We start from the raw sequence: 13,824 nt of genomic DNA on the forward strand, positions 1-13,824 counted from the left end.
GAGGCTCCAGCTGAGAAGGGGCTGGGGCAGATTAATGAGCCGGTGCTTCTGCCCACTCTGTGATAACTGGGCTTTTGGTGTCAGTCAGTACATCTGACTGGACACTGCCAGGTCCCTCTTTTGACCAGACTTCCCAGTTGAAAACTGGGCACCTGGCAACCCGGACACAGAAACTAAAAACTGTACTGTCCTGGTAAAACCCAGACTGGTGGAAACCCTAACAACAAAGCCTCTCTGGAGGGCTTCAGGGACCTGTAAAGGGGAGGCTAACTAGAGGCTGGGCACTACAGAGGCACCTTCGGCCACAAGGGGGAGGTTGGGTGGTGGCCAGACTGTCTGCCACACTGGTATAGTTGACAGGATCTCTAAAATCCCTTCTGTCAAGAAGGGAAGTAATAATGGTGCAGGAGCAGATAGCAAGATGGAAGAGATACCGTAGTACCTGGTATGACAACAGCAGACCCAGGCTGTCCTCTTGCAACTTCTGCAGGATCAGCAAAGGAAGTGCTGTGGACAGCCCAGCATAATCAGCGGCAGAGGCAAGAGGCTCAGTGCTGTCGACAGGAGAGATACACGCTGCACTCCCTCGTTTCCAATGTGGGAAGCCAGGACAAAGGCATTTGAATGCCCCAGGTGGTGACCTGATTCCAGAGGATGGTTGGCCCAGAAATGGAGGAACACTGAAGCATGGATCCAGGGGGAAAGGAGATGACCTAAATGCTTTCAGTGTGGAAAGGCCAGGCACATTAGGAAGATCTGCACTGTGAAGAAGCTGCTGAGGAAAGCCCTGCAGAACAAGGAAAGATAATTCCCCAATAAGAGAGGCCAAGTCAGAGAGGGTGCAGACCCAACACTGAGACCAGGGGAAGAAAAAAGGCAAAGCAGCACTCTGTAGAATGAGAATTCTATAGCGGGGGTGGGGGCTATGGGAAAGGAGTGGAGTGGGGGGTGGGGCTGGGGCGGAGCAGTCACGGGGCTTTGGGGAAGAGGCGGGGGTGGGGCAGCGATGAGGGCAGCTTTCCTGGCCGGCTCAGCCGGCCGGTGGATTGGGCTGGCCCCTAGGGCACCAGGAAATTTGGGGCAATTTGGTGCCCCAAATTTCCTGGTGCCCTACCTAGCTGCATAGTTTGTGTATGGGTAAGGATGGCCCTGGACATACATCTGGGAGCTGAGTAAGGGTGGATAATACAACGATGGCGGCACCTCCTACTATTGTCAAGAAGTGCAACACAGAGCTAAGAGGGGAGGATGTGAGATGGCTACTTTCTCTGGCTGAGAAGCACTGAGTAGAGCTGGCTGTTTTGGAAGGACAAGCTCACTGATAAGCTTCAGGCAACCTAGCAAAAAGGGATCACTTTCTCATCACGGTTAGCAAACTGGAAGGGGAATTGGAGACTCTTCAGGCCCAGACCCCAAAGCCAAAGGTGTCACTGAATGGGGAAAAACATTTCCAATTTCTCATCATATGTCAATCCCATTTACTTCTCTGGGGCCGCCTTCACTGTTGGTTTAATGATGGAGGAGTGGACAATATTTCCTGAGTGATACTATTCAATAACCAAAACTTCCTTATGCACAATGCTTTCCATCAACAACCGACATTTACCTGCAGTTACCACCCAATAGCATGAGACATGGCAGGGGTTGGGTTTGAAGGACTGTCGCCTAGCAGAGCCCTTGTTGGAATTGGTGGGGGGATGATCTCTGGTAAGCTTCTTAGTGTGTGTGAGGGTTCTTTTATTGTTTTTAATATGTTTTACTCTGTGATGCTTTTATCTTAAAAATAAATGTGCTCGGTTAAAAGGATGTGTGATAACTTAAGTGCTAGCAATTATAGCTGTTCATAACCTTTGGCGAGAAAGCAAAGCACAGATGCTGGTCTGTTTAGGGAATTGTTGGTTTGCTGCGAATATTAGCGTGTAAGCAGGGAACTGTGCAGCCTAGAAAAGCCTTGGTCAGAAGGGAGAGTGAGGAACTGCAAGCCTAGAGTGAGTGCCCTGGGTGGAGCAAAAGTGAGGAAATATGGGTGCAATTGCCCTGAACTGTGACACTTTTTTCTTCCAGGTCATTGTTAAAAATGTTAAATGGCAAAAGGTAGAGAATCTATCCCTGAGGTCCCCAGTAGAAATACCCACTCAATGATGAGTCCCCATTTACAATTACATTGTGAGAGATAACAGCCAGCTTTGAATCCATTTAATGTGTGCCATGTTAATTTAGTATATTGTAATTTTTTTCATCAAAACGTCTTGCTGACTAAAATGCCTTACAGATGTCTAAGAATATTCCATCAACACTATCACCATTATCGACAAAACTTGTAACCTTAAAAAAAAAATCAAGTTAGTTTGGCAGGATCCATTTTCAACAATCCTATGTTGATTGGCATTAATTAAATATCCTACTTTAATTCTTTATTAATCAAATCCCTTATAAGGTGTTCCATAATCTTGCCCAAGGTCAATGTAAGGTTGACAGGAATATAATTCGCTGGGTCATTACATTTACCCTTTTAAAATATTGGCACAACATTAGTCTTCTAGTCTTCTGGAACTTCCCAGTGTTCCAAGACTTATTGAAAATCAACATTAGTGGCTGAGAAGCTCACTGGACCAACTCTTTTAAAACTCTTGAATACTAGTTATCTGGACCTGTTGATTTAAAAACATCTAACATTAGTAGCTGCTGTTTATCATCTGCTTAAGTTACTATTGGAATGGAAAATGTTTCACCATAATATAACTACATCACTTTCCACCCCTAAATATAGAAGAAAAATGTTTATTGTACATTTCTGTTTCTCTTGCATTATTATTGAAAAATCTTCCATTTCTATTTAGTTTTGGACCAATACCACTGTTAGAAGGCTTTTTGTTTCTAATCTATTTTAGAAACTCCAATTTACTGTCCCTAACTGTGATGCCTATAGACGTCTCCTTGCGTACCTTTGCTTCCCTTATCAATTTTCTACAATTCCTAGTTTCTTGTTTAGATTCATTACTATCAGCTTCACCTTTCTTCCTTTTTTTAAATAGCTGCATTCAGTTTCCCTCTAAACCAAATTATTATTTTAAAACCAGTACAGGTTTCTTTCTTGATTTTTGGGGGGGGGGGGGGGATTGTAACTTTTTGGGCATTGAGTAAAGTGTTCTTAAACAATTCCCTCATCATTCATATTTTTTCAGTTTAATTTTTTTCCTCTATTAGGGAGGTTCATTTCAGTATTTTAAGAGATAAGAGGTATGATCAAATAAAACTGGGATGGCTGCAGTAAGGGGCTAGCATAAGAAGATTAGAATACTTGAATGCTGATTAAGATTTTTTTTTTTGGTGGAGGGGTGGGGGGGGGGGAGGACAAAATTTATATCCCAAGCCCATAAAACAGAGGGGCTAGCAATGATAAAGAAAACAGCTCTGATTTATAACTGGGATTTTACAAGAAAACAGTTAGCATTACTACAATAAGCAGAGACAATTTTGATAATCTCTAATCAACAATTATTAAAATAAAAGTATAAAAATATGAATTTCTCCCCTTTTAATTAGAAACAATAATGTCTGTTATCACTAATGAAGCAGTAAGTGGTTAACATGGATGTTATATTATTAATATTCTAAACCTATAAGGAAAATCAAAGGTCAGCAGAACTTTATAAAAAGAGAGTGATGACTGAGTTTGCCTTTAATTTGCTTTCAAAAACATGGTCATTGACCCTTTAAATCGCCAGCCGATTACAAGCATTGTAGTGTCATCACTAATTACATGCCGGGAGCATAAATTTAAAATAGCAATTTCAGTTTTCAGTTCATCAGGAGAATGCAGGAAAATGAAATTGCATACTAATTAGTTCATGTGTGTCAGACACCTGAAAGATTAGGGGGAAAACTGCACTCATTACAAGTGAGTTATAAGCAAAGTACTCAAAACCTTTCACTTGACGGGCTGCATATAAATAAAGAAATTAAATGACAAAAGATAATGATGTTACAGACAAAAATAGCTAGGGTCTGAATATAATTATACTTTGTGGGACTTTGTCCATTGTATAACAACTTCCCTAAGAATTTTCTTTACATTGGAAACTATGATAAAGAAACACGCTACTGTTTTAGGTTCACTGAACCATATGTTAATTTGCTTTCTACATATATATGTATCTATAAATGAGTTTCTTGTTTCATATCATTCTACCTAATCTTTGTGAAACATTTATTCAGTTTCTGAAGAAAAAAAAATTGCCAATCTGAGAGCCCAACTATTCCATCAATCAGACTACCATGAAGGTGATGCTCTGCATAGACCTCCTCCATCCTGCACACAGAGTGGATGAGGTCAGATGATTCCACAACACTGTGTTCTACTGCTCCCACCCTGGCCTGCATCCCACAGGGAGCCTTCTTCAGGGGCAGCGCTTACAGATGGGGAGGCAAAAAGGGGTGGGCTGAAGATGGAAGGAATGTTCCTCTTTTCCCCTTTCTCGCAAGAACTACAGGAAATTGGCTAGAAAGTTAGTAGATTCCAAGGCCAGAAAGGACCAATGTGATCCTCCTGTACAGAACATAGAACCATCCCAAAATAATTCCTAGAGCAGATCTTTTAGAACAAAATCCAATCTTGATTTAAAAATTGCCAGTACTAGAGTCTTGATAAATTGTGCCTATGGTTAATTAATCTCACTATCAAAAACTTACATTTTATTTCCAGTCTGAATTTGTCTAGCTTAAACTTCCAGCCATTGGATTGTGTTATACCTTTCTCTGCTGAACTGAAGAGCCCATTGTTAAATATTTGTTCTGCATATAGGTACTTATAGACTGTAAAATCAAGTCACCACTTAACATAAGAATGGCCATACTGGGTCAGACCAAAGGTCCATCTAGCCCAGTCTTCTGACAGTGGCCAATGCCAGATGCCTCAGAGAGAATGAACAGAACAGGTAATCATCAAGTGATCCATTCCCTGGTGCTCACTCCCATCTTCTGGCAAACAGACACTAGAGCACCTGCAACAAGCTTCACACTAAGTATGTAAAATAAAAATATTTTTATTTTTGTACTTATATTATCCTTTTTTCTTTTTTATATTATACAGTTAAAAATACACATATATAAATATCAATTTAATACAGCTTTTAATATACTGGATTAGAAAAACAGTCATGACACAGGTGGGCCATATACTTTTTATAGCATGTTGGGGGACCTCAGAAAGAAAAAGGCTGCTCTAAGACACGTTTGCTAATAATTCTGATGGCTATTCTCTGAATTCCCTACTCTCCGATTTATCAACATCCTTCTTGAATTGTGGGCACCAGAACTGTATACAGAATCCAGCAGTGATCACACCAGTGCCAAAGATAGAGGAAAAATAATCTCTTGCTCCTACTTGAAATTCCCCTGCTTATCCATCCTTGGATTGCATCAGGTTTTTTTGGCCACAGCATCACATTGTGAGCTCATGTTCAGCTGATTATCCACCATGAACCCCAAATCTTTTCAGAGTCACTGCTTCCCCCATATGGTCCCCCATTCTGTAACTATGACCTACATTCTTTGTTCCTAGATGTATGCATTGACATTAGCCATATACACAGCATATTGTTTGTTTGTGTCCAGTTTACCAAGAGATCCAGATCACTCTGAGACAGTGACCTATCCTCTTCGTTGTTTACCACTCTAATTTCTGTGTCATCTACAAACTTTACCAGTGACAATTTTATGTTTTCTTCCTGGTCATTGATTAAAAATTGTTAAATAACAGAGGGCCAACAACTGATCCCTGTAGGACCGCACTGAAAACACTCCTGCTTGATGATGGTTCCCCACTTAACATTGCATTTTGAGTTAACTAATTTTTAATTCATTTAATGTGTGCCATGTTAATTTTATATCATTCTAGTTTTTCAATCAAAATGTCACAAGGTCTAATACGTTAGACTAATCTAAGTATATTATGTCAACACTATTACCTTCATCAACCAAACATTTCATCTCATCAAAAAAACATGTCAATTTAGTTTGACAGGATCTATTTTTTCATAAACACAGGTTGATTGGCATTAATTATATTCTCCTCATTATTAATCGAGTCCCATATGAGCTACTCCATTATCTTGCCTGGGATTGATGCCAGGCTGCCAGGCCTATAATTACCCATGTCATGCCATTTTCACTTTTTAAAAATTGGCGCAATATTAGCTTTCTTCCATCTTCTGGAACATTTCCAGGGCTTCAAAAACTTATTGAAAATTAACATTAATGGTCCAGCAATCTCCTTAGCCAGCTCTTTTAAAACTTTTGGATTCAAGTTATCTGGACCTTCCAGTTTAGAAGTGTTTCCCTTGAGTAGCTACTGTTTAACATCCTCCAGAGATACTAGTGCAATGGAAAGAATGTCACAGTATGAGACTCTGTCTATTGTCTCCCTAAATACAGAACAAATATTTATTGAACACTTCTGCCTTTCTTCATTATCGTTGATAATTCTACCATTTCCATCTACTAATGAATGAATACCATTGTTAGTTTTTAAAATATATTAAGAACAAAGAAACCTCTTTGTCTGTACCTTTGCTGGCCATACATTTCTCCTTGTGTCGTTTTGCTTCTTTTATCAAGTTTCTACAATTCCTAATTTCTGATTCATATTAATTACTATCAATCCTCCTTTCTTCCATTTGTTATACATTATTTTATTATTATTATTTGTTATAGCTACCTTCACTTTCTCTTCAAACCAGGTTGGTTTTTCAACTAGCACAGCCTTTTCCCTCAATTGTGGGATTGTAGCTTTTTGGGCATCTAGAAAGGTGTTCTTAAATTATTCCCAGTTATTATTCACATTTTTCTAATTAAATTCTTCTCCTCAGCTGACCTGATCCATAATTGTTTTCAGCTTTGTGAAATTGGCCCCATTAAAGCACCAAGTATATATGTATTACTGGTCTGCACTTTACTCTGCTTGCACATTATAAATATGATCAAGCCATGATCACTTTTACCTAAGCTTCCATTAATATTTATTTCTGTGGTCAGTTCCTCTTATCTGTTAGGACAAAGCCTAATAAAGTTAATGCAGTATCAGGCTATATTAACTTTCTCGTATCCTCCATATCTGCCTGTGAGCCTTCAATTCTAAGAAAGGTGCTAGACTGGCCTCCTATGGAGTCTATCCTCAGTTAAAGCTAGATAGTTCTTAGGCACAACCCTGCAGTGGAGGCAATACAGAACACCACCTCCCTTTGGTGAGCGCTAGGCAAGACCAGGGATTGCAATGCAAAAATAAAATAAATTCTCCCAGGCTCTTGTGCAACGGTGAGGTCTGAGACTCCTGCTGCTGCTCTCCTTTGCTCTCTAACTTCCCCCACTCTGTGCACCCATGTGAGGACCAGGCAATATCTGCCCCTTAATAAGTATTTTACTGGTCAGAGAATGAAACAGGGCTCCAATGCAAAGTACAATGCATCCATGAAATCTGATTTTCCAATGGTTCATATCTCTGAGAAATCAAAACCAATTTCCGGCAGAACCTCAAAGGCATTTCTCCTCGACAAGGACTGTTTCCCTTCCCAATTTAGATTTTTTTTTTAATCCCCAGCTATTTTAGCACTAAAGGTATTCAGAAAAATATTGCAAGATTTTTTTTATTTATTTTTATGGGAATAATGTATTTTTATGTCCACTCTCCCCCTACTGAAAAGTAGCTCAACAATTTTTCTTTGGGTGCTAAAACAGAAGTTACCCTGGGGCAGAGATAAGCCCTGGAAAATTTCATTTCAATAAGTGAAGGTTTCAAAATGTTATGACTGACTGAAAACAGGTTATAATGGAAATGCTCAGGCAACCTTAACTATAGCTATCTCTAGTGCTCCAGCTATAATGAAACTATAGAAAATCTCTAGTCTTAAAAAATGCAACACTAGCTCTCAATGTTCACACTGAACTTCAATTGTAATGTCTTTCCTGAAAAATCCACATAGTAAACTGCAGGGAACCTTATTTATGCCCAGGAAGAATGGTTGGATGGGATCTATTCCAAGTCTCTAGATAAACTGCTGCAGTTTCTAAGAATCACCACAAACATGACCACCTTTCATTCTACGTGCAAGGGGGAGATGGAGGAACAAAGTAAGAGAGTCATGTGAGATAGGCTAGGCACATTACTTAATTAATTATTGAAAGGCACTTAAATACTATGGTGATAAAAGTTGTATAAGAATCTGAATAGGATAGAATCAACACTATCTAGTATTACTGGTCAGCTCTGTGTTTTTGGGGAACCAGGGTGCAGTATCCAACCTGTCTGACTCACAAAGGACCCCCCAGCCTCTGCTTGAACCAAAGCCGATCAGAAGAAAGACTTACAAAAAGCAATGAAAAGGCAGTGGGGGATGCACCTAAAACCCTTGGACAAAGGTGACAGGATTAAGGAAACTCCCCTAGCTCATTTGCATCGAAGATGGGACAGGAAGGCATTTGTATGATCAGTTATAGTTTTCTAAACCTGACTTATCAAATTTAAGTTAGATTTAATATTATAACTGTTTTGTTTGTTTGGCTCCCCTATGGTTATTATCTGGCAATAAATAACTTTCATGGTTAAACCAGTTGCTTCTCTTCCCCCCCCTCGTGGGTGTCTTTTGGCTTTCTCATTCGCTCTGCAGCAACACTCTTCGTACCTAAGCCAAAGATCCCTGCAGTGCCCAGACATCCTCTGGGGTTTGCTCATCAAGTGGGTTACTACCAGAACAATTGTAACATGGAAGTGGGGATAGCGACATGCTGAACCTGGGACATATGAGGATGGCAGTTTGGAAGTGCTGCTCGACCCAGCCTGCTCAGGCGTACTCTATTCCAGTGCAGTGCCCATGGCATATGAGGGTGACAGCTTGGAGGTGCTATTTGACACAGCTTGGAGGTGCTGTTTGACCCAGCCTGCTGAATCCAAGGGCCTATGAGGATGACAGCTTGGAAATGCTGCTCAACCCAGCCTGAGTCCAGTGACATATAAGGGGGCAGCTTGGGAGTGCTGATTAACCCGGTCCTCTCAGACACGCTCAGTTAGTGTGTGTGTGTGTGTGTGTGTGGCTGATTCTGCAGCTGGAAGAACCCAGCCCTGGGGAACCTAGGTCCTGCAGGATAGCTCCATTGGGAGGGAGCTATCAGAAGGGAGAAGTAGAGCTCCGTATGAGAACACAAGTGACACAAGGAGTACATTGATAGAATTACAGAACACTAAATAAATGAGCTACCCCAAAGTAACGGGAAAATCTGCTAACACTAGACTGAGTCCTGATCTATAGATTATGTATTAATTCTATTGACTACTTAAGAATTCCCAGCTATCACTTTGAGAGTTGACAGGTTCTTGTCTCAAGATTAGGCCCAGTGTTATTCAAAGTATTATATAGTTGGGAACCCCGATGTGCAGCTGTAACTCTCACACTATAGGAACTCTTCTATATTTACAAATAGTTTATTATTTAATACAATCACAAACACTCCAACTGAGTAAGGTAGATAGAGATACTACAGAAAGTACATATGAATATCCATATACTCACACTATCCCTTGCAGAATAACTTGAAATATTAGCCACCATCTTCCTCATCACCATCACCTTCCTCCTCATCACCAGTGGCCATCATTCTGGCATCTCCCAAGGGCTACATTTCTGTCTCCTACTGCCCATAGGCTGGGATGCAACTTTTATAATATGTTATGCTGACACCACTATGTCTGTTGCATATTCAGCAGGGGTTTCTCCCCTCTTCCTTATGTGTATTTCCTCACCTTACTAATGTTGGTGTGTATGTCTCCTATAGGTTAGTATAGAAAAGATCTCAACTTATTATCATATATGTCAATTCATTGCCATGGCATAATTGTGGTTAGTCATCTGTGGATGTTGCTTCCTGTTCCTGTGATTGATAGGTGTCATTATGGTCAAAATTCCCCCTTGCAAATTCTATTTTCAGTTCCCCAAAAGTTAGGGGAGACCATTAGGTCATTTATCTGTGCCAAAGTTCATAGGTCTCAAGCCTTATGCTAACTGCCGAAGCGAATGTCTTACAGGATACAGGTTCCCTGCATTACTGATTAATATACTAAAACAAAATATAATGAAGGCAAGGCAGTGAAGATAATGAAGGAAAGCTAGCCCTATGGGCTACAGTCCTTAGAAGGACTGACTGGAAAACAAGAATTTCATTTCACACAAAAGACCTTGCTATATTTTTTTGTGAAAAAAATATATAAAAAGAGAGTGCCCCATGAAGAATAGCTAACAGCCCAGTGATTAGGGCACTGATATAGGAAATGAGAAACCCGGGTTCAAGTCCACGCTCTGAATCAAGCAGAAAATCCCACTCTAGTTTACTGGAGCCAACTTCTCTAGTTTACTGGAGCCTAAAAGGACAATTTACTACTTCATGTTCCCATTTTACTTTTAAGTTAGGTTCTGACTCCAAGAACATACTTCTGCCCAATTCCCTTTCCTTTATTCTCTCCCATTCCTTCTCAATGTGTATATTCAGGAATTTCCAACTCCCTGCTGGACTTTATGGAAGGAAACAGATCTTAAGATGCTTAAGCTGTTTGTTTTTTCACTATGGAACTATAATAATTAATAATAATAAAACAACAAAGGGTAAAATTTTCAAAAACTCTCTTGCTCCTGAATATCACAGGTAGTTTTGAAATTTTTACCTGTAAGAGATTTTGGACCTAAAATTTAGGTAAGTAGGAAAAGTGCATATAACACTTGTGAACATATATTTTATCTACTAGTCAGTAACTGTGCACAAAAGTAACACAGGGAGTCAATGTAAGAACTAAAATATCCCACATGGAACAAAAACTATGCAATTTGCATGTGAATATTATTAAGCATATATTTTACATATTTTACTTGCATGAGACCATATAGATACTAATATGAAAGTGGCTCCTTTTATATGTTACATAGGAGAGTGGATTGTAACATATATTACCACGCAACAAGCTTTATTAGGTAACAAAATAGTTAAAGTAGCTAAATGCTAGTCCAATACATACACATAATTAAAAACAAAAAAAACGATCTATAGAAATCACCAGCTAAGATTAGTTACAAATCTGATATCAAGCTTAAAACACTATTCCTTAACATATAGCCATCAGATTTGATATTCCACTCCTTTGCCACTTGTGTAGTCATGTACATCTGTGCAAAGTGAATCCACCTGTGCAAATAACTACACAATTTGCATGGTAATGAAATACTATATCCATTGAGTGGACATTTCCATTTGCAACTTTCCAGAAATATTCTCTTCTGGGCAGAGATAAAGTATGGAGAATTTCAGCCCCCCAAAAATATGTTTGAGCAAGTTACAAACATTAGAAAATGGGATTCAAATAGAAGACATATTTCAATCTTAACTACAACAGTTACCACTGCATCTGTTATAATGCACACACTGACTTATTTTATGTGGGCATGTGTGTTACGTAGCTAGACGGAGAGGATACAAATAGAGGGTCCTACACTAAAGTCCCTTCTTGGGCAAAATTCCTAATAAAGCAGATGAGAATTTTTTCTGCATAAAGACTTCAGGATTGAGCCTATGGCTTTATAAATATCAAAGACTGTCCATCAACAGCTGCTGCTGCTAAATTCTACTATAGCACTAATGAACAGAGATGTGGCATATCTGAAAAGCTGACTCTTTGATAAGAATCTGTTTTTATGTACAGAAGATTCTTACCCTAATACTCCCTTGTAATTGTATGTCGTGTTTTTATATAAGATTTGTATATTTTACACACATAAAGAAGCTGAAATTAGGATCCTCTCCCACCACCCTTTAATCTAGGATGCATTTATGACAGTGAACAAGAATCCTGCTATTAGTTTACCACTTATCTTCATCAGTTTCTTAAATGACTCTGGCAATTGAGTCTAGGAGATTTTTTTTTTTTCCTCCCACAACTCCATCTGTTACCTGAATCCATGGCCATCTGTCATTTTCTGCAGCAGTCCAAGCATTTACAAGACCCTTCTTATTAAGTCGTGCATAGTACGGATACCATTTCTGGAGCCCAAAAAGAGCCCGATGGGTGGATGATGCAGTAATTTGTTGGTTTGATACAATTCCGCCTTCTATTCCCAAGGGGCCAGAGCATCCTGTGAATGAAAAAAGGGGAAAAATGAATACAACTGAAATGATTGATTACTCAGATTCATGATTGACATACTTGGAATAGTGGTTAAATTAATCCAGGATGCTACTGGTTTCAAATATGTTATTAGCAGAAATTTAGAGCATCTGAGTAATACTGTACTATCAGCAGAATTGAGCAAACAGTGCAAAAAAATTGTCCGTGAATAGTTAATCACATTCAACGACTGATTAGATTTAGCTCTGCAAAAGATCTTCTGCAAGTTTGTGGGCCAAATATGTCTTGGGAATTTGAAACAGGACAGTAGAGAGCAGACATTTACAGGCATTGATCAGGACATGCAGTTGAGTGAACAACAGACACAGGGATGGATTGAAGTGGCCAGCTGCAATTTTATTAATTTATCACTGGGAAGTTGAGCTAGGCACCCACCCCCCTGCTCTCACATACCAGGCATTTAACTGGGTCTAACAGTGAGTTACTAGGCTCCCACCATATACCAATAACTCAGGGTAAACCTTCCTCGCACCCCCCCCAGGACTTACCTCACTTCTGAATTCTCTCTCCCTCTCCCTAAAATGAGGGGATAGATGTAAACAAGAAGGGACCTCAGTCTGCACAGAATTCACATGCCCCCTTCTCCTACAAGCACAAGGCAAAATCTTGGGTCTCATTTACCTCTGGGAGCTGGCCCTTTTCTTTTAAGCTTTATCTGCACTAGCCACTGGGGGCAACAGCAATTAGCTTCATTGCATGCGCCCATCCTTACTGCCTGGCAACTATTTCTTGCCTGATCAAGCCCTTAAGGAGACAGAGTCAAATGTCAGCTTCTGCATGCAACAGATGGACTCCATTAACCCTAAAAAGCTCAGGCCCTGTGTTGCAAGTGTCCCTGTGTGTGATCACTCAGCCACATGCCTACAAAATGATCCAGGCCACTTCACAGTTCATACTTTTCCAGATTGATGCAGGTTGACTCAACAGCTCCCCGCCAAATTCACCTTACAAGCATCTTTGATCAAATCAGAACATGCTCAGCCAACTCCACATCCCTCTGGATCCTAATTCTTGCAAGCACCAAGCTAACAGGGACAAGAGGCTTTTGAAAAAATCTCAGGAGAGTTTACATAGATGGGGCAGATGGACATCAAAGCCACTTAGTCCTGTGCCATCAGCCCAGCCAATAAGAAAGCAGAGGACTCAAGGAGGAGGGGGCCAGACTTATCCTGCCAAGCATGTGTTCTTGCAGTCTCTCCTCTTTCTCCTCCAGTATCCTGCTGTCCTATCAACATCCCCTCCTGTTGATCAGGGAGAAGGGAGACATTTTGAACCATATTTGCACATCTGAATGTAGGCATTTCCGCCTTAAGCATTAACTGAGAATAAATTCCTAAGCGTTATTTCTGTAAAATGCTTACTACACACCGTGATAAACTTACAAATAATTTAATTTAAACAAACAGTGGGGGAAAAATGACTATTGCAATTTGCTCCCCGAAGCCGTGGCAGGGAGACAGCACTGGTAGTCAATGGCAGCATGATCTCAGGCATTATTATATATCACTGACAAATATAAAACAAATTGTAGTTGTAAGTTGACTTTAGGGTGAGGGCTAAAAGGCCTCTAAAATACTTTGAGGGGCTCCATGTTTATTGTTTTC

The 13,824-nt window shown here is 40.0% G+C and overlaps 1 protein-coding gene across 2 annotated transcripts in view; it reads right to left on the bottom strand.

Moving 5' to 3' along the window:
• EDIL3 (EGF like repeats and discoidin domains 3) overlaps positions 1-13,824 on the bottom strand; it is a 437,051-nt gene that overhangs the window by 131,073 nt on the left and 292,154 nt on the right. For both annotated transcript variants that reach the window (XM_005288154.5, XM_065599142.1), the window contains one exon: positions 11,986-12,167. In XM_005288154.5, the coding sequence (XP_005288211.1) occupies positions 11,986-12,167 (182 nt within the window). The remainder of the gene's footprint in view (positions 1-11,985; positions 12,168-13,824) is intronic.

This window comes from Chrysemys picta, chromosome 6 (genome assembly GCF_011386835.1).
Source record: "Chrysemys picta bellii isolate R12L10 chromosome 6, ASM1138683v2, whole genome shotgun sequence".
NCBI lineage: Eukaryota > Metazoa > Chordata > Testudines > Emydidae > Chrysemys > Chrysemys picta.